This window comes from Gobius niger (genome assembly GCF_951799975.1).
Source record: "Gobius niger genome assembly, chromosome: 12".
Classification (NCBI taxonomy): domain Eukaryota; kingdom Metazoa; phylum Chordata; class Actinopteri; order Gobiiformes; family Gobiidae; genus Gobius; species Gobius niger.
Window position 1 is genome coordinate 1080739 of NC_136863.1, and position 22907 is coordinate 1103645.

A 22907-nucleotide genomic window follows, 5' to 3' on the forward strand; every position below is an offset into this window, starting at 1 on the left:
ATACTTTACCGAGTATCGCAATACTTTCAATACTTTATCATCGCTCCTTTGTTTCCAGCACTTTGATACATTCAGTGTTACTTTTAATCTTACACTAAAAGTCTGACGGAGTTTGGTTTAGAAACGGTTCTACACATTTTACAGTAAATAAGTTTAAGTATAATTACTTACTGTATCACAGCCGTATCGTATCGGCCCCTGAGTATCGGGATGTGTATCGGATCGGCCCCTGAGTATCGGGACGTGTATCAGATCGGCCCCTGAGTATCGGGATGTGTATCGTATCGGCCCCTGAGTATCGGGACGTGTATCGTATCGGCCCCTGAGTATCAGGATGTGTATCGTATCGGCCCCTGAGTATCGGGACGTGTATCGTATCGGCCCCTGAGTATCGGGATGTGTATCGGATCGGCCCCTGAGTATCGGGATGTGTATCAGATCGGCCCCTGAGTATCGGGACGTGTATCGTATCGGCCCCTGAGTATCAGGATGTGTATCGTATCGGCCCCTGAGTATCGGGATGTGTATCGGATTGGCCCCTGAGTATCGGGATGTGTATCAGATCGGCCCCTGAGTATCGGGATGTGTATCGTATCGGCCCCTGAGTATCGGGATGTGTATCGTATCGGCCCCTGAGTATCGGGATGTGTATCGGATTGGCCCCTGAGTATCGGGATGTGTATCAGATCGGCCCCTGAGTATCGGGATGTGTATCGGATTGGCCCCTGAGTATCGGGATGTGTATCGTATCGGCCCCTGAGTATCGGGATGTGTATCGTATCGGCCCCTGAGTATCGGGATGTGTATCAGATCGGCCCCTGAGTATCGGGATGTGTATCGGATTGGCCCCTGAGTATCGGGATGTGTATCAGATCGGCCCCTGAGTATCGGGATGTGTATCAGATCGGCCCCTGAGTATCGGGATGTGTATCGGATTGGCCCCTGAGTATCGGGATGTGTATCAGATCGGCCCCTGAGTATCGGGACGTGTATCGTATCGGCCCCTGAGTATCGGGACGTGTATCGTATCGGCCCCTGAGTATCGGGACGTGTATCGTATCGGCCCCTGAGTATCGGGACGTGTATCGTATCGGCCCCTGAGTATCAGGATGTGTATCGTATCGGCCCCTGAGTATCGGGATGTGTATCAGATCGGCCCCTGAGTATCGGGATGTGTATCGGATCGGCCCCTGAGTATCGGGATGTGTATCGTATCGGCCCCTGAGTATCGGGATGTGTATCGTATCGGCCCCTGAGTATCGGGATGTGTATCGGATCGGCCCGGCCCTTTAAAGCGGCCTCATGTTTATGAAACACAGTGTGGGTTGATCTTAGTGAGAGCTGTATAAACAGGAGGGAAAGTGTCTTGCTCAAGGACACGGCGACAGTGTGTGTGAGCTGGGATTGGAACCCATGACCGGCTCCGCCCCCTGCACCACCGCCCCCCCCCCCGTGAAGAGATGATGAAACACTGTGTCTTTATCACACGTCGACAAACAGGAAGTGAGCGACAGGAAGTGGCTCCGAGAAACGACAGCGCGTTCAGGAAACCAAACCAAAACCAAACCAAAACTAAACCTGGACCAAAACTAAACCAAACCGAGACTAAACCTGGACCAAAACTAAACCTGGACCAAAACCAAACCAAGACGAAACCTGGACCAAAACTAAACCAAACCAAGACTAAACCAAACCAAAACTAAACCTGGACCAAAACTAAACCTGGACCAAAACTAAACCTGGACCAAAACTAAACCTGGACCAAAACTAAACCTGGACCAAAACTAAACCTGGACCAAAACTAAACCTGGACCAAAACTAAACCAAACCAAAACCAAACCAAACCGAGACTAAACTAAACCTGGACCAAAACCAAACCAAAACTAAACGTGGACCAAAACTAAACGTGGACCAAAACTAAACCTGAACCAAAACTAAACCTGGACCAAAACTAAACCTGGACCAAAACTAAACCTGGACCAAAACTAAACCTGGACCAAAACTAAACCTGGACCAAAACTAAACCTGGACCAAAACTAAACCTGGACCAAAACTAAACCTGGACCAAAACTAACCCTGGACCAAAACTAAACCTGGACCAAAACCAAACCAAACCAAGACTAAACCTGGACCAAAACTAAACCTGGACCAAGAGGAGTTCACGGCCTGTGTAAAGAACAAACCTGATGATCCGGAGCTGCAGTTTTGGACTAAAAGTTTCTCTTCACGATGTTTTTTCTCTGAGATCCTGAAGTGACATCGAGCTCTTTCTGACGCCCATTCATTCACAAACACGGACACGTTCGGTATCCACGTGTAGCACGAAAGGCTGTGATCCAAATATGGGCATTTCCTTTGTGGGAGACAGTTTGGAAAATTTGGGGAAAATTTGTAACAGTTTTGTAACAGTGAGTTTGGAAATGTTTAGATTTGTTTTTTTTAATTTTTTGTAGGAACATTTTGTCAGTTTTGAAAATGTTTGAAAACGTTTAATTTTTTTGCAGAATCAGGCGAAAAGTCCAGAGATTGATGTGTTTGTCCATGAGTTTATTCATTATAAATAACAATAATGAATAATAATAGATGTATCTGTAGCCTCTCGTCCTGGTATGGGTGAATGGGTGAGTATTTTCCCAAAAGTTGCTTAAAACTATATATTTTTTACACCATTATCAAACTTTTCTTTTACATTGACATCAGTTTAACCAAAGAGACTCTGGGGAAGAAGAAAATTATTATTATTATTATTTTAAATAGTTGTATGATCTACAAAACAGAAGCGGAGCCAGGGGGCGGAGCCAGGGCCCCTGTTACTGTGAGCGCAGACCATAGAATCATATTCTCCTTATTCCGGAGCCTCGCGTGGGCGTCGCCATGAATTGGTCCCGCCCCTTTTCTCCTATGTGTTAACCTGGGGCTGGAGAATCCACATAAAATCAGTCTCTACAGGAAAACAAAGCCGTTTTCAGGCCGACAGAGAAACTGCAGCGTCGACATGTCGGCCATTTTACACAAATCAGTCGACTAAACATCAGATTTGAGCGGAGAATATTTCCCCTCGTTCTCCGTTTAAATGAACGGGCTTCGCGCTCGACCGGACGTGTCTGGACAACGAGGCGCCGAGACAACGCAAAAAGTGGCAAAAGTGGGCGGGGCGGAAGAAGGTGAAGGGGTCAGAGGTCACGCCCTCACATCAGGGGCGTTTACTGTCAGGTAAAGATCCACCAATACAGATCCAGGAGCAGAGAAACTAAACTCAGGCAGAGACAGAGACAGAGACAGAGACAGAGACAGAGAGACTCAGAGACTCGGCGGCTCAGGCGAGTGAGGGCAGGACATCGGCCGATCCTCAGTCCTCCAGGATATCGGCCGATCCTCAGTCCTCCAGGATATCGGCCGATCCTCAGTCCTCCAGGATATCGGCCAATCCTCAGTCCTCCAGGATATCGGCCAATCCTCAGTCCTCCAGGATATCGGCCAATCCTCAGTCCTCCAGGATATCGGCCAATCCTCAGTCCTCCAGGATATCGGCCAATCCTCAGTCCTCCAGGATATCGGCCAATCCTCAGTCCTCCAGGATATCGGCCAATCCTCAGTCCTCCAGGATATCGGCCGATCCTCAGTCCTCCAGGATATCGGCCGATCCTCAGTCCTCCAGGATATCGGCCGATCCTCAGTCCTCCAGGATATCGGCCGATCCTCAGTCCTCCAGGATATCGGCCAATCCTCAGTCCTCCAGGATATCGGCCGATCCTCAGTCCTCCAGGATATCGGCCGATCCTCAGTCCTCCAGGATATCGGCCAATCCTCAGTCCTCCAGGATATCGGCCGATCCTCAGTCCTCCAGGATATCGGCCAATCCTCAGTCCTCCAGGATATCGGCCGATCCTCAGTCCTCCAGGATATCGGCCGGTCCTCAGTCCTCCAGGATATCGGCCGATCCTCAGTCCTCCAGGATATCGGCCGATCCTCAGTCCTCCAGGATATCGGCCAATCCTCAGTCCTCCAGGATATCGGCCGATCCTCAGTCCTCCAGGATATCGGCCGATCCTCAGTCCTCCAGGATATCGGCCAATCCTCAGTCCTCCAGGATATCGGCCGATCCTCAGTCCTCCAGGATATCGGCCAATCCTCAGTCCTCCAGGATATCGGCCGATCCTCAGTCCTCCAGGATATCGGCCGGTCCTCAGTCCTCCAGGATATCGGCCGATCCTCAGTCCTCCAGGATATCGGCCGATCCTCAGTCCTCCAGGATCGGTGCAGCTCTTCTCGTAATGAACAAATGCCACATTAGTGACACAGACTCGGAGCTTCCTCTTGGCTGGATCAGATCAGCGCCGTTTGTTCCCTCTTTTTCCCGCAGCAGCAGAGTCTGTGGTGAAGTCACGTTATTTTGGGCCTGAGTTTGGTCAGAGTTTCCCGCTTCGCTGAAAGCTGGAGCTTCCCGTCCGATTCACAGTCTCAGTCTCAGAAGTTTCCCTTTGTTTCAGTTTTTGGTAAATCTTTCGTGCCGTGTCTGCGCTGAGTCCACGACATCATAAACTGTTTCTGTGAATGAGCAGAGTCTAAAACGAGCGGGGCCAGTTTAAATCAGCGCTTCCCAAAGAGAGAATCATGCAGGGGAAACAGACTATAGTCCCACAGTGGCTTAGTGGTTAGTTCTCACACAGGGGGGCGGGGCCTGAATGGAACAGTTTTTGACGTAAAAGGATTCGCTCTTCGTCGAATAACCGCGGGACTGTCGGGCCCCGTGTCATTTAAATTTGTCTTGGAATCACAGGGGAAAGTTTAAAACGGCGTTGATGTTAAATATCGTGGGTACATTTCTGTCTGTCACATTAGCGATGGATTAGCCATGTTGTCCCATCAGATCAATCGTAAAATAATATACAAATAAAGTACATTTGGCAGAGCCTGTATGTGTGCGTGGATCTGTCACGATTAAAAACTAAGATTTCATTTACTGTCCACCTCGTTATTGACAAAACAAAACAAGGATTCTATGTTTTTACTTCTCATCCAGACCCTGCACTTTGTCCCACAGTCGCCTTCAAGGGTCACCAACGTTTTTCTCACATAGTTCTTCAAACTATGTGAACAAGGCCTGGCCTGGTCGTCACTTTTGAAGCAGCTCTTCATAGGTCATTCAGTTCTTTAGTTTCTGTCTCTCCGTCCACAGCCCTGGTGTAAAAACAGACTTTATGCTAATATCGTAACGAGCTCCACGGCGACGACAAAAAGGCTTTAAATCATCAAAAAGTGAAACGCTCCAAATCTGAGCTTTCTTTGTAGCTTTACGCGAGCTACCGATATTGTTTGGTAGTCAAATTCCATTACCCATAATGCAACGGGCGACCCGAGATGGGCATTCAGCTTATTGTCCCGGTGCTCGACAGGCCCCGCCCACTCCATATGTGTGACCTGAGCTGGTCCATGTAAACGACTACAGACGAATCCATAACAGATAAAAGCAGGTCATGTGGACGACTGGGACGGTCACATGATCAAACCGAGTCTTTACTGTGGAGACGCTCTTCTCCTTTAGCCTGTGAAAGCTGAGGATCTGTTCCTCCGTTTGTTTGGCCCGAGCAGAAGAGGAAGCTCTGAGGAGGAGCAGAGGGAGAAGAGGAAGCTCTGAGGCGCTGGAGGAGCCGAGGGAGAAGGGGAAGCTCTGAGGCGCAGGAGGAGCAGCAGAGGGAGAAGAGGAAGCTCTGAGCCTCTGCAGGAGCAGCCGAGGGAGAAGAGGAAGCTCTGAGGCGCTGGAGGAGCAGCAGAGGGAGAAGAGGAAGCTCTGAGCCTCTGCAGGAGCAGCAGAGGGAGAAGAGGAAGCTCTGAGGCGCTGGAGGAGCAGCCGAGGGAGAAGGGGAAGCGGCTGCAGCTGAAGTGAAATAAAGAGTTATGGAGAAGTGACAGAAAGGGAAGCAGAAAGGGAAGCTCGGGAAAGACGAGGAGCCGCTTTCATAACGGACTTTATCCTGCAGTCACGAGGTCCTCCACAAACACCACCAGGAGGTCTGTGGAGGCCGGAGGAGAACTGTGACTTTATCCTGCAGTCACGAGGTCCTCCACAGACACCAGCTCTGATCCAAACCAGAGGAGGCCAGAGGAGAACTGTGGAGGTCTGTGGAGTTCAGAGACTCCAGAACTGTGACTTTCCCTCAGGCTCCGGATGAAACAACGACATAAAGACAAAAGCCAGGACGATATAGTTTGACCTCTGACCCCCCGAGCACATTTTACCCAAATCCAAAAGCTTCGTGAGACAGAGACAAAAACCAGGAAGTAAAAGTCCAAAAACAAAGTGATGAAAATGTGGAAGACGTGATGAAAGCGACGGAGACACCGCGAGGGAAAAGACCTTAGCTTTCAAATGAGGCGTTCCTCTGGCGACCTTTGAGACTCGTGGCACGGTGGCGCAGCGGTTTGCGCTCGTGCTTCACAGCTAGAAGGTCCCGGGTTCGATTCCCACCTGGGCGGGGCCTTTCTGTGGAGTTTGCATGTTCTGTTCTGTTTGTACCACTAAAACATGTACAATAGGCCAGGTCTAGAGTGAATGAATGAAGCAAATGTAAAGCAACTGTGAGCGTCTTTGCATTATTAGTATCATCATTTGTATTGATGCCAAGAAATATGGGAAAAATAGGAATAATTTGGGGGAAAATTTGAAAAAAAAAAAAAAAAGTAGAACATTTTAGTAATAAGAAATGGGCAAAAATGAGAGAAACAATGAAAGAAAGAGAGTGTATTTTTTTTAAATAGGAACAAAATTATGTGTAAATTGGTGGAAAAAAAATGTAAAAAATAGTAAAAAAGAAAATAAATGTGGGAAATGTTGGGGGTTAAAATCCTGCGTTTGAGCTGAAACGAGTGACTTCCTGTAAATCCAACACCTGGAGCCACAGAGAGAGGATTGTTTTCAGTTCCTGCTTCGACACTTTCGTTTTTGTCGATTCCAGTGGAAACTAAACTGTTTTTTCCGATCTGGACTGATGTGGTTTAACGCAGGCCCACGTTTGAGATTCTGAATAAACCGGTGACTGTGGAGTCTTACGGAGCGACCGAAGTTTAGCCGCCGCCGTCGCCCACGAAGGAAATGACCATATTTGGATGACAGGCCTTCATGCTACACATGGATACTAAACATGTCAGTATTAGTTGATCGGTGATTGGTAATTGGCTCGGGTCTTGGTCCTGGTCTGATCTTTGTTCAGGTCTTGGTCTTGATCTTTGTTCAGGTCTTGGTCTTGATCTTTGTTCAGGTCTTGGTCTTGATCTTTGTTCAGGTCTTGGTCTTGATCTTTGTTCAGGTCTTGGTCTTGATCTTTGTTCAGGTCTTGGTCTTGATCTTTGTTCAGGTCTTGGTCTTGATCTTTGTTCAGGTCTTGGTCTTGATCTTTGTTCAGGTCTTGGTCTTGATCTTTGTTCAGGTCTTGGTCTTGATCTTTGTTCAGGTCTTGGTCTTGATCTTTGTTCAGGTCTTGGTCTTGATCTTTGTTCAGGTCTTGGTCTTGATCTTTGTTCAGGTCTTGGTCTTGATCTTTGTTCAGGTCTTGGTCTTGATCTTTGTTCAGGTCTTGGTCTTGATCTTTGTTCAGGTCTTGGTCTTGATCTTTGTTCAGGTCTTGGTCTTGATCTTTGTTCAGGTCTTGGTCTTGATCTTTGTTCAGGTCTTGGTCTTGATCTTTGTTCAGGTCTTGGTCTTGATCTTTGTTCAGGTCTTGGTCTGGTCTAGTCTTGGTCTGGCACAAACGAATGACACCATTTTGAAGCAAATCGGACACTATGGGGGGGTAACTTCACATAAGTCAGATACTTTAGCTAAAAACAATTGCTTGATAAAAAAAAGGATTCATAATAAGTGTCGTTTACCCATAAATCTGCCATAAACGCTGTGATAAAGCCACATCAGTGTTCTGAGTGGGAAGTTCTTTTGTAGCACAAAAGAACTGGTCTTTGTCTAGTCTCAGTTCGGGTCTTGGTCTGGACCACTGTTCATTTTGACAACATGTTTTATTTTAGTTTTAGTCTTAGTCTTTTGAGATTTAGTCGACTAAAATTAAGACTAATTTAGTCGACTTTGCATTTATAATATTCATATTGGGGCACGGTGGCGCAGCGGTTAGTGTTCGTGCCTCACAGCTCGAAAGTCGAAGGTCCCGAGTTCGATTCCCACCTGGGCGGGGCCTTTCTGTGTGGAGTTTGCATGTTCTCCCCGTGTCTGCGTAGGTTAGTGGTCGGTTATAAAAAACATGTGTAATACGTGAATCCTCCAGCCAGGTGTTTCTGACCCCCAGCCTGGCTCCACATCATGGAGGTGGGTTCCCGAGCGCCGGCCCAGGCTGGAGCTCACGGCTCCTACAGGACGGATACTGAGGATACTGAGGACGGGACAAATGCAGAGAACTCATTTCTCTACAGCGATATCTCTACAAAGATTAATACAGTATAAATTACTATTATTATTATATTTAATCCAGGTCCTCGACTTAATGGAGCTCCACATGAATAAAGCAAAAACCTGTTCATTTAGCAGAGAATTTACATGATCTGAGGCTGGTCAATAGAAGTTTGGATGATTTTAGTCTCTCCTTTTCATTTTTATTTAGTCTGATTTTAGTCGACTAAAATATCTGGACATTTTAGTCACAGTTTTAGTCTCATGGTAAATGGTCTCAACTTATATAGCGCTTTTCCACCTACATTAGGCACTCAAAGCACTTTACAGCAAGGATCCACTCACCCATTCACGCTCTCATTCATACACCAATGTGCGCAGACACTGATAAAGTTTTAATTTAGTTTTAGTCCTATTTTAGTCGGCAAAAATATCACTTTTTTGTGTGTGTGCTTTTATTATTGTCAGTTTTTACTTGTGCTGTAGCACTTTGAGATTTCCATGTAAAGTGCTTTACAAATTAAAGGTATTTTTATAATCACTTTGACTAAAATTAAGACTCAATATTTTTTAGTCGACAAAACTAACACTAGTTTGGACCCTGGAAAGCTGGACCCGACATGAAAACCAATGATTGCCTGGGGAAGGATTCACAGTCCAGCAATACCTCAAAAACAAAGTGCACAAACGAAGCACAAACGACACCATTTTGAAGCAGATCAGACACTATGGGGGGAGAACTTCACACAAGTCAGTGTTAGTGAATGAATAAACATGGGAAAGAGTCACTTCCTGGATAAAAGAGAATAAACCTGGTAAAGAGAGAGTTTTAGAATGAAAAGAAAGTAGCAAAGCCGTGGCTCAGAGCGGCGTTTTAGGGGAAGCTGCACTTCTCATGGATTTGGGGAAGTTGAGACTAAATCGGGAGAAGGAACCGGGCGCCGGCTTTGTCACACTTTATCACATCCTGATTCGCTTTTGGGAACAAGCCTCGGGTTACGACCGAAACGGCGAGGTGTAAAAAGACTAAAACATCACAAACCAGCAGGGGTTCTCAAAGCGGGGCCAGAGGGTGACCTGCTTTAGGGTGTGGTTAATGCCAACTTCACTTCTCCCTTTTATTCTGGAAGGTAAGGCCCGTACAGTGTGGATGCAGTACACTTTTTGGCCACTAGCGTCAAACTGGGGGCGCTGTTTAACCCCTTGACTCCCACCTGAACCGAGCATGTTTTCTCCAGTTTGGCTTTACCCCAATCCAAAAGCTTCTGGAAAAAAGGTGAGAAAATAGCAACAAAACTGAGACGAAAACAAGGATGGAAATGAGACAAAAACGTGACGAAAAATTGATGAAAAATGTTAAAAATGCCACAAGAAATTGACAAAAAATGACAAAAAATGCCCAAAAAAAAGACAAAAAAATGATTTAAAAAAATGACAAAAATGTGACAAAAAGCGGATTTTTTTTTTTAAATGTCACAAGAAATTGACAAAAAAAATGATAAAAAAAAAATGACCAAAAAAAGTGACAAAAAAGTGACAATAATTGACCAAAAAATTGACACAAAATGACAAAAAAGACCAAAAAAGACAAAAAATTGATTTAAAAAATGACAAAAAAATGACAAAAAAACGACAAAAAAATGACAAAAAAAATGACAAAAAAACACAAAAAAATGACAAAAATGTGACAAAAAAATGACAAAAAAACGACAAAAATGTGACAAAAAATGACAAAAAAACGACAAAAAAATGACAAAAATGTGACAAAAAAATGACAAAAAAACGACAAAAAAATGACAAAAATACGACCAAAAAATGACCAAAAAAACACAAAAAAATGACAAAAAAGTGACAAAAAAAACACAAAAAAATGACAAAAAAGTGAATAAAAAACGACAAAAAATGACAAAAAAAATTTATACAAAATGACTAAAAAATGACAGTAAAGTTACTAAAGTGAGTTGAAAACCCAACAAAAAAATGATGGGGAAAAAATCTGACATTGTGAGGAAAAAGCTCCTCTCGGTTCAGGCGGGAGTTCAGAGGTTAAGTGAAGGAAACTCTTTTACTGCAAAGGTCGTTGACTTTAACAAAGGAACGAGTTAAAAAAGGGATCGATGCTGAACTGACTCTTTCAAACTGATGATATTTAATTAGAGTGAAATGAACGATCCTGTGTCTGCCTTTGACCTGCAGAGTGACGATGTGACGAGGACGAGCTCTCGACCTCCTCGTCTGTGTCTCTGACTCTCGACCTCCTCGTCTGTGTCTCTGACTCTCGACCTCCTCGTCTGTGTTTCTGACTCTCGACCTCCTCGTCTGTGTCTCTGACTCTCGACCTCCTCGTCTGTGTCTCTGACTCTCGACCTCCTCGTCTGTGTCTCTGACTCTCGACCTCCTCGTCTGTTTTTCTGACTCTCGACCTCCTCGTCTGTGTCTCTGACTCTCGACCTCCTCGTCTGTGTCTCTGACTCTCGACCTCCTCGTCTGTGTCTCTGACTCTCGACCTCCTCGTCTGTGTCTCTGACTCTCGACCTCCTCGTCTGTGTTTCTGACTCTCGACCTCCTCGTCTGTGTTTCTGACTGAGCTCTCGTGCTTTGCTCTGCGCTGGTTCCTGTTCCGAGTTTAGCGTCGGAGCGAGTGTGAAAACCACAGCCGCGGTGACAGGAACCGCCTCCAACAGCAGCTTTTCCCCTAAATCCCCCTCCTCCCACTTCTCTGAACACGCGTGTGCACGTGGGGGGGGTGTTCCTGATGCCGGTGTGAAAATAAGTGTCGTGTAAAACCAGAAAACAGAATAAAGTGAGGAAGATCTGCAGGTTTACAACATCAGGGTCATCCTGGGGGAATGGGGAAGAAAGTGGGCAAAAATGGGAGAAATTGTAGGGATTTTTTTTTATTGAATTGGAAAAAAAATCTGAAAAAAAATGTGGGGAGATGGGAAAATATTAGTAATAAAAATAAGGGGCGGGGATTGAGAAAATGGGGGGAAATAGGGGCAAAAAAAATGGAAAAGAATTGGGAAAAATGGGGCAAATATTGGGGGGAAATATTAGTAACAAAAATGAGCGGGAAAAAATGGTAGAATGATAAAAAATTGGGTAAAAAAAGTAGTTTATTTGAGCAGAATGAGTGACTTCCTGTGATCCTGTCCCTGGACCAACAGCATCTAAATCAGCACAACATGAACTTTGACCCACATCGGTCCGATCAGAACCACCCGCCACCTCCACCTCCACCACGTGTCCAAAACACCCAGGTGGAGCCAGAAACAGCGCTGGGAGAGTTCCTCCTACAAAAGGACGTTTTTGAAAGACTTCCTGTCGCTGTTACTGCGACGTATCCAGCCTTGCTCTGATTGGCGATTAGAAAAGAGTGAAATAAAGTCTGATCCAAACAGAAGCTGCGGTGAGCTGTGAAAAGCAGGATGTTGGAAGCGTTGGCGTCTCCGTTTCCTGCAGGTGCCAACGGTGCTCGAGGCTCCACGACTTTTATCTCCTGAACCGTGAAGGAAACTCTCACGTCCTGCTTCACTTTCTTCACTTTCTTCACTTTCTTCACTCGGGCTCAGCTCAGGGGGTTCTTTATCTCAGCGCAAAGACACGTGTTCCACTGGAGATGTTTCAGTTCAGACGGACTCGAGCTCTCCAGGTCTCGGGCGGGGGTGAGAGAGGGTGGGGGGGGGATGGGCGGATGGACTCTGAGACTGTGAGGCGGCACGGTAGCGCAGCGGTTAGCGCCTCTGCTTCACAGCTAGAAGGTTCCGGGTTCGACTCCCACCAAGGACGGGGCCTTTCTGTGTGGAGTTTGCATGTTCTCCCCGTGTCTGCGTAGGTTTCCTCCGGGTACTCCGGTTCCCCTACCACTAAAAACATGTGCAATAGGTGAATCCTCCAACCAGGTGATTCTGACCATCAGCCTGGCTCCACAACATGGAGATGGGTCCCCGGGCGCGGCACTGCCGTCGACCACTGCTCCTTACGAGTTGCCCCAGCGGCATCGAAGGATGGGTTAAATGCAGAGAACAAATTTCCCTACGGGGACAATAAAGTTAACAAACAAAGACTCTGAGACTCTGAGACTCTGTGACTCTGTGACTCTGACTCTGTGACTCTGTGACTCTGTGACTCTGAGACTCTGAGACTCTGTGACTCTGTGACTCTGTGACTCTGACTCTGTGACTCTGTGACTCTGTGACTCTGAGACTCTGTGACTCTGTGACTCTGTGACTCTGTGACTCTGACTCTGTGACTCTGTGACTCTGTGACTCTGTGACTCTGACTCTGTGACTCTGTGACTCTGTGACTCTGAGACTCTGTGACTCTGAGACTCTGTGACTCTGTGACTCTGTGACTCTGTGACTCTGTGACTCTGAGACTCTGTGACTCTGAGACTCTGAGACTCTGAGACTCTGAGACTCTGTGACTCTGTGACTCTGTGACTCTGTGACTCTGTGACTCTGTGACTCTGTGACTCTGACTCTGTGACTCTGTGACTCTGTGACTCTGAGACTCTGAGACTCTGTGACTCTGTGACTCTGTGACTCTGACTCTGTGACTCTGTGACTCTGTGACTCTGAGACTCTGAGACTCTGTGACTCTGTGACTCTGTGACTCTGACTCTGTGACTCTGAGACTCTGAGACTCTGTGACTCTGTGACTCTGAGACTCTGAGACTCTGTGACTCTGAGACTCTGAGACTCTGAGACTCTGAGACTCTGTGACTCTGAGACTCTGAGACTCTGTGACTCTGAGACTCTGAGACTCTGTGACTCTGTGACTCTGTGACTCTGAGACTCTGAGACTCTGAGACTCTGAGACTCTGAGACTCTGTGACTCTGAGACTCTGAGACTCTGAGACTCTGAGACTCTGAGACTCTGTGACTCTGAGACTCTGAGACTCTGAGACTCTGAGACTCTGAGACTCTGAGACTCTGTGACTCTGAGACTCTGTGACTCTGTGACTCTGAGACTCTGAGACTCTGTGACTCTGAGACTCTGTGACTCTGAGACTCTGTGACTCTGTGACTCTGAGACTCTGAGACTCTGAGACTCTGTGACTCTGAGACTCTGTGACTCTGAGACTCTGAGACTCTGAGACTCTGAGACTCTGAGACTCTGTGACTCTGAGACTCTGAGACTCTGAGACTCTGTGACTCTGAGACTCTGAGACTCTGAGACTCTGAGACTCTGAGACTCTGAGACTCTGTGACTCTGTGACTCTGTGACTCTGTGACTCTGTGACTCTGAGACTCTGAGACTCTGAGACTCTGTGACTCTGTGACTCTGAGACTCTGAGACTCTGTGACTCTGAGACTCTGAGACTCTGAGACTCTGTGACTCTGTGACTCTGAGACTCTGTGACTCTGAGACTCTGTGACTCTGAGACTCTGTGACTCTGAGACTCTGAGACTCTGAGACTCTGAGACTCTGAGACTCTGTGACTCTGTGACTCTGTGACTCTGTGACTCTGTGACTCTGAGACTCTGAGACTCTGAGACTCTGTGACTCTGTGACTCTGAGACTCTGAGACTCTGTGACTCTGAGACTCTGAGACTCTGAGACTCTGTGACTCTGTGACTCTGAGACTCTGTGACTCTGAGACTCTGTGACTCTGAGACTCTGAGACTCTGTGACTCTGTGACTCTGTGACTCTGTGACTCTGAGACTCTGTGACTCTGAGACTCTGAGACTCTGTGACTCTGAGACTCTGAGACTCTGAGACTCTGAGACTCTGAGACTCTGTGACTCTGAGACTCTGAGACTCTGTGACTCTGAGACTCTGTGACTCTGAGACTCTGTGACTCTGTGACTCTGAGACTCTGTGACTCTGAGACTCTGTGACTCTGTGACTCTGAGACTCTGAGACTCTGAGACTCTGTGACTCTGAGACTCTGTGACTCTGAGACTCTGAGACTCTGAGACTCTGAGACTCTGTGACTCTGAGACTCTGAGACTCTGAGACTCTGTGACTCTGAGACTCTGTGACTCTGAGACTCTGAGACTCTGAGACTCTGAGACTCTGAGACTCTGTGACTCTGTGACTCTGAGACTCTGAGACTCTGTGACTCTGAGACTCTGAGACTCTGTGACTCTGAGACTCTGTGACTCTGTGACTCTGAGACTCTGTGACTCTGAGACTCTGAGACTCTGTGACTCTGTGACTCTGTGACTCTGTGACTCTGTGACTCTGAGACTCTGAGACTCTGAGACTCTGTGACTCTGAGACTCTGTGACTCTGAGACTCTGTGACTCTGAGACTCTGAGACTCTGAGACTCTGAGACTCTGAGACTCTGTGACTCTGAGACTCTGTGACTCTGAGACTCTGAGACTCTGAGACTCTGAGACTCTGAGACTCTGTGACTCTGAGACTCTGTGACTCTGAGACTCTGAGACTCTGAGACTCTGAGACTCTGAGACTCTGTGACTCTGTGACTCTGTGACTCTGAGACTCTGTGACTCTGAGACTCTGTGACTCTGAGACTCTGAGACTCTGAGACTCTGAGACTCTGAGACTCTGTGACTCTGAGACTCTGTGACTCTGACTCTGTGACTCTCTGACTCTGAGACTCTGTGACTCTGAGACTCTGTGACTCTGAGACTCTGAGACTCTGAGACTCTGAGACTCTGAGACTCTGTGACTCTGAGACTCTGTGACTCTGACTCTGTGACTCTCTGACTCTGAGACTCTGTGACTCTGAGACTCTGTGACTCTGAGACTCTGAGACTCTGAGACTCTGAGACTCTGACTCTGACTCTGTGTTCAGCTAAAGCGTGTTAATCCCGGCCCGTTTTCCTCGTCAGAAACACGTTTAGTTTGGACGTAAAGTCTCCGGTTTCCTCGACAGATGTTGGTCCCTCTCAGCGTTTCCCCGGAGCCGCAGATCAAGCGTCGCATTAGTTATTCCTTAAGAGCGACACGGTTTACGGACTCCTGCCAGTGACCTGAATGCACCGCGTCCCTGAAAGCACCGCGTCCCTGAAAGCACCGCGTCCCTGAAAGCAGCGCCTCCCGTTGGATCCGCGGGAGTATTTTTACCCTCGAGCCTCGGAGGAAAAACCCAGAAACTCCAGCGCGAAGTGGGATCGATCCACAGACACTCGCCCCTCACAGGCCCGTAAACGCACTCTCTCTCCCCTCACATAAAGTCTGATATAAATAATGAGTCGGTTCAGAAATAAAACCTCCTAAATGTTCAATATGAGGCAGTTTTTTATGATAAAGTTCTGTATAAATTCATCTGCGTAAACAAACACAGCAGCCAATCACGGCTCGGCTGGAGGGAATTAGAACACGCCCCTCCTCAGACCGAGCCAATCAGAGGCGGCTCCTCAGCGACAGGAGGTCCTGCTCGGGGGGCAGCTGATGAACACGTCTCATGATATAAAGCACTTTATCACCTTTTAGCCAATGAGGAGCCAGTGAGTTAAACCATTATAACAGGTAAAGGTGTTCGTGACCCCCCGCTCTGGTCACACCGGGAGAAATCGGAACATTATCCGACATAATTCTTAAAAAACAAAGAAAAAAACAAATGGCTAAAATAAAATTCATCAAATTACGAACACATAATGGCACTCTGGTAAAATTGTGCAACATGCAACAATAAAATATTATAATATACGTTAAAAAAGTATGTTTATTTTATCTACATGATCTGGCGACCCCTCAAATTTGTTTCGCAACCCCCAGGTTGAGAACCACTGAGTTAAACAACACCAGCCCGGATCAGAACAATGAGAGAAACATCAGTCCAGCTGTTGCTGCTGTTGGTCCAGGGACAGGATCACAGGAAGTGACGAGTTTGTTTCAGCTCAAATAAAGGACTTTTTTCTCCCCATTTTTGCCCAATTTGTATGTATTTTATTTCCCATTTTCCCCAAATTTTTTCAATTTTTTTTCTAATTTAATAGCGTCGAATTGGGGGCGCTGTTTCACCCTTTAACTCCCACCTGAACCGAGCACATTTTCTCCAGTTTGGCTTTACCCCAATCCAAAAGCTGGGGTAAAAGTGGAAAAAATGTCACCAGAAATTGACAAAAAATTGATGAACAAATGACAAAAATATGACAAAAAACGACAAAAAAGTGACAAAAATGTGATGGAATTTTTTTTTTAAATGTGACAAAAAAATGACAAAAAACCCGACAAAATAGTGACAAAAAATTGATCAAAAATTGATCAAAAAAAATGACAAAAAAAATATGAAAAATGGACGAAAAAATGACAAAATAGTGACAAAAAATTGATACAAAATTGACGAAAAAATGTCAAAAATGTGACAAAAAAAAGACAAAAAAAAGACAAAAAAAAGACAAAAATGTGACAAAAAAGTTACATAAATGAGTTGAATAGCCAACAAAAAATGATGGAAAAAAACTCTGCTGACGTGAGGTAAAAGATCCTCTCGGTTCAGGCGGGAGTTAAGAGGTTAAGTGAAGGAAACTGTTTTATTGCAAAGGTTGTTGACTTTAACTAAGGATTTTTTTCCCAATTTTTTTCTAATGTTTGTGGTTTTCCCAGTTCTTTTTTCCTCATTTGTGCTCATTTTTAAATGATTAATATTGTCCATATTTTCCCACATGTCGTTGCAGATGAAGCTGAGATTCTGTTCTCTGGTTCATATAATATAAGGCACACATATTATAATGTCGGTATCGGGAAAAGTATCGCTCAGGTATCGGTATCGGAAACAAGTCTCGTTAAAGCAGTGGTTTCGAAAAGAAATGAAACGGTTTCCATTTCCGAAAGGAATCCTCCGAATGATTCTCGCTGCTTCCTGATCACATCTGCAACGCTGAGCTGTGATTGGTTCGTACCTTTGCCGTTGCTGGCGTTTTGCTGGTGGGCGGAGCTTGAGGACAGGTCTTCGGGCACCGCCATCGGCTCGTCCTGATCCTCCGATGCTTCGTTCGGGGGCGGAGTCTCGCGGCCTGGAGGTCAAAGGTCAAAGGTCAAAGGTTCAGACAAAGTTTAAAACCATCACAAACATGAGGAACAACTTCAGGACTTTAACGATACCGATACTGGACTTTAACGATACCGATACTGGACTTTAACGATACCGATACTGGACTTTAACGATACCGATACTGGACTTTAGCGATACCGATACTGGACTTTAACGATACCGATACTGGACTTTAACGATACCGATACCAGGAATTTACCGATACCGATACTGGACTTTAACGATACCGATACTGGACTTTAACGATACCGATACTGGACTTTAACGATACCGATACTGGACTTTAACGATACTGGACTTTAACGACACCTGGACTTTAACGATACCTGGACTTTAACGATACTGGACTTTAACGACACCTGGACTTTAACGATTCCTGGACTTTAACGATACTTTAACGATACCAGGACTTTAACGATACCAGGACTTTAACGATTCCTGGACTTTAACGATACTTTAACGATACCTGGACTTTAACGATTCCTGGACTTTAACGATACTTTAACGATACCTGGACTTTAACGATTCCTGGACTTTAACGATACTTTAACGATACCTGGACTTTAACGATTCCTGGACTTTAACGATACTTGACTTTAACGACACCTGGACTTTAACGATACCAGGACTTTAACGATTCCTGGACTTTAACGATACTTTAACGATACCTGGACTTTAACGATACCAGGACTTTAACGATACTTTAACGACACCTGGACTTTAACGATACCAGGACTTTAACGATACTTTAACGACACCTGGACTTTAACGATACCTGGACTTTAACGATACTTTAACGACACCTGGACTTTAACGATACCAGGACTTTAACGATACTTTAACGACACCTGGACTTTAACGATACCAGGACTTTAACGATACTGGACTTTAACGATACCTGGACTTTAACGATACTTTAACGACACCTGGACTTTAACGATACTGGACTTTAACGATACTGGACTTTAACGATACTGGACTTTAACGATACCTGGACTTTAACGATACTTTAACGACACCTGGACTTTAACGATACTTTAACGACACCTGGACTTTAACGATACCTGGACTTTAACGATACTTTAACGACACCTGGACTTTAACGATACCTGGACTTTAACGATACTTTAACGACACCTGGACTTTAACGATACCAGGACTTTAACGATACTGGACTTTAACGATACTTTAACGATACCTGGACTTTAACGATACTTTAACGATACCTGGACTTTAACGATACCAGGACTTTAACGATACCTGGACTTTAACGATACTTTAACGACACCTGGACTTTAACGATACCAGGACTTTAACGATACCTGGACTTTAACGATACTTTAACGATACCTGGACTTTAACGATACTGGACTTTAACGATACCTGGACTTTAACGATACTTTAACGATACCTGGACTTTAACGATACCTGGACTTTAACGATACTTTAACGACACCTGGACTTTAACGATACTGGACTTTAACGATACCTGGACTTTAACGATACTGGACTTTAACGATACTGGACTTTAATGATACCTGGACTTTAACGATACTTTAACGACACCTGGACTTTAACGATACTGGACTTTAACGATACCTGGACTTTAACGATACTGGACTTTAACGATACCTGGACTTTAACGATACTGGACTTTAACGATACTGGACTTTAACGATACCTGGACTTTAACGATACTTTAACGATACAGGACTTTAACGATACCAGGACTTTAACGATACCGGACTTTAACGATACTGGACTTTAACGATACTGGACTTTAACGATACTGGACTTTAACGATACTGGACTTTAACGATACCTGGACTTTAACGATACCTGGACTTTAACGACACCTGGACTTTAACGATACCTGGACTTTAACGACACCTGGACTTTAACGATACCTGGACTTTAACGATACCTGGACTTTAACGACACCTGGACTTTAACGACACCTGGACTTTAACGTTACCTGGACTTTAACGATTCCTGGACTTTAACGATACCTGGACTTTAACGATACCTGGACTTTAACGATACCTGGACTTTAACGATACCTGGACTTTAACGATACTGGACTTTAACGATACTGGACTTTAACGATACTGGACTTTAACGACACCTGGACTTTAACGATACCTGGACTTTAACGATACTGGACTTTAACGATTCCTGGACTTTAACGATACTGGACTTTAACGATACCTGGACTTTAACGTTACCTGGACTTTAACGATACCTGGACTTTAACGATACCTGGACTTTAACGATTCCTGGACTTTAACGATACCTGGACTTTAACGATACCTGGACTTTAACGATACTGGACTTTAACGATACCTGGACTTTAACGACACCTGGACTTTAACGACACCTGGACTTTAACGATACCTGGACTTTAACGATACCTGGACTTTAACGATACCTGGACTTTAACGACACCTGGACTTTAACGATACCTGGACTTTAACGATACCTGGACTTTAACGATACCTGGACTTTAACGATACCTGGACTTTAACGATACCAGGACTTTAACGATACCTGGACTTTAACGATACCTGGACTTTAACGACACCTGGACTTTAACGACACCTGGACTTTAACGATACCTGGACTTTAACGATACCAGGACTTTAACGATACCTGGACTTTAACGATACCTGGACTTTAACGATACTGGACTTTAACGATACCTGGACTTTAACGACACCTGGACTTTAACGACACCAGGACTTTAACGATACCTGGACTTTAACGATACCTGGACTTTAACGATACCTGGACTTTAACGATACTGGACTTTAACGATACCTGGACTTTAACGATACCAGGACTTTAACGATACTGGACTTTAACGATACCAGGACTTTAACGATACTGGACTTTAACGATACCTGGACTTTAACGATTCCTGGACTTTAACGACACCTGGACTTTAACGATACCTGGATTTTAATGATACTGGAATTTAACGATACCAGGACTTTAACGATACCTGGACTTTAACGATACCTGGACTTTAACGATACTGGAATTTAACGATACCTGGACTTTAACGATACCTGGACTTTAACGATACCAGGACTTTAACGATACCTGACTTTAACGATACCTGGACTTTAACGATACTGGACTTTAACGATACCTGGACTTTAACGATACCTGGACTTTAACGACACCTGGACTTTAACGATACCTGGACTTTAACGATACCTGGACTTTAACGATACCTGGACTTTAACGATACCAGGACTTTAACGATACTGGACTTTAACGATACTGGACTTTAACGATACCTGGACTTTAACGATTCCTGGACTTTAACGACACCTGGACTTTAACGATACCTGGATTTTAATGATACTGGACTTTAACGATACCAGGACTTTAACGATACCTGGACTTTAACGACACCTGGACTTTAACGATACAGGACTTTAACGATTCTGGACTTTAACGATACCTGGACTTTAACGACACCTGGACTTTAACGATACTTTAACGATACCTGGACTTTAACGATACTTGGACTTTAACGACACCTGGACTTTAACGATACTGGACTTTAACGATACTGGACTTTAACGATACTGGACTTTAACGATTCCTGGACTTTAACGATACCAGGACTTTAACGATACTGGACTTTAACGATACAGGACTTTAACAACACCTGGACTTTAACGATACCTGGACTTTAACGATACTGGACTTTAACGATTCCTGGACTTTAACGATACCAGGACTTTAACGATACTGGACTTTAACGATACAGGACTTTAACGATTCCTGGACTTTAACGATACCAGGACTTTAACGATACTGGACTTTAACGATACAGGACTTTAACAACACCTGGACTTTAACGATACAGGACTTTAACAACACCTGGACTTTAACGATACCTGGACTTTAACGATACTGGACTTTAACGATTCCTGGACTTTAACGATACTGGACTTTAACGATACTGGACTTTAACGATTCCTGGACTTTAACGATACCAGGACTTTAACGATACTGGACTTTAACGATACAGGACTTTAACAACACCTGGACTTTAACGATACTGGACTTTAACGATACTGGACTTTAACGATTCCTGGACTTTAACGATACCAGGACTTTAACGATACTGGACTTTAACGATACAGGACTTTAACGATACCTGGACTTTAACGACACCTGGACTTTAACGATACTTGGACTTTAACGATACTGGACTTTAACGATACCTGGACTTTAACGACACCTGGACTTTAACGATACTGGACTTTAACGACACCTGGACTTTAACGATACTGGACTTTAACGATACTTTAACGATACTTTAACGATACTTGGACTTTAACGACACCTGGACTTTAACGATACTGGACTTTAACGATACTGGACTTTAACGATACCAGGACTTTAACGATACTGGACTTTAACGATACTGGACTTTAACGATACTTTAACGATACTTTAACGATACTTTAACGATACTTTAACGATACTTTAACGATACTGGACTTTAACGACACCTGGACTTTAACGATACCTGGACTTTAACGACACCTGGACTTTAACAACACCTGGACTTTAACGATACCTGGACTTTAACAACACCTGGACTTTAACGACACCTGGACTTTAACGATACCAGGACTTTAACGACACCTGGACTTTAACGATACCAGGACTTTAACGATACTGGACTTTAACGATACAGGACTTTAACAACACCTGGACTTTAACGATACTTGGAGCTAGAGGCTTTAAGAAGAATGAGCTGCTTTACCATCAGATTATAAACAGAACCTTCTCCATAAAGACTCAGAGCTTCTCTGATGTTAAAGGGAAAGTGTGTGTTTTCATTCATGTTCTTTGAGAAATGACCAAAAACCCCATCAGTTTGTGAACATTTCCACACAACTGTAGCTTTGAATCATCTGGAGTTTCTTGAAAGTTTGAATAAATAACTGGTTGAGCTTCAACATTTCTCTGTAAATAAACTGAGGCTGAAATGTTCAGGCTCCAGTGAAGAACCTTCAGGTTAATACAGTATGGATGTGATCTTCTCTGTGACAGGTGAAGCTGTAGCTCCACAGTGGGAAGAACCTTCAGGTTAATACAGTATGGGCGTGATCTTCTCTGTGACAGGTGAAGCTGTAGCTCCACAGTGGGAAGAACCTTCAGGTTAATACAGTATGGGCGTGATCTTCTCTGTGACAGATGAAGCTCCACAGTGTGAAGAACCTTCAGGTTAATACAGTATGGACGTGATCTTCTCTGTGACAGTGTGAAGAACCTTCAGGTTAATACAGTATGGGCGTGATCTTCTCTGTGACAGGTGAAGCTGTAGCTCCACAGTGTGAAGAACCTTCAGGTTAATACAGTATGGGCGTGATCTTCTCTGTGACAGATGAAGCTCCACAGTGTGAAGAACCTTCAGGTTAATACAGTATGGACGTGATCTTCTCTGTGACAGTGTGAAGAACCTTCAGGTTAATACAGTATGGGCGTGATCTTCTCTGTGACAGGTGAAGCT

General features: G+C 44.8%; 1 protein-coding gene across 2 annotated transcripts in view; it reads right to left on the bottom strand.

Annotated features, from left to right (window-relative positions):
- Window positions 1–22907, bottom strand: part of ikzf1 (IKAROS family zinc finger 1 (Ikaros)) — a gene marked incomplete at its 3' end in the record, with an annotated part of 56983 nt that overhangs the window by 21051 nt on the left and 13025 nt on the right. For both annotated transcript variants that reach the window (XM_079567421.1, XM_079567420.1), the window contains exon 3: window positions 17217–17330. In XM_079567421.1, coding sequence (XP_079423547.1) covers window positions 17217–17330 — 114 coding nt within the window. The remainder of the gene's footprint in view (window positions 1–17216; window positions 17331–22907) is intronic.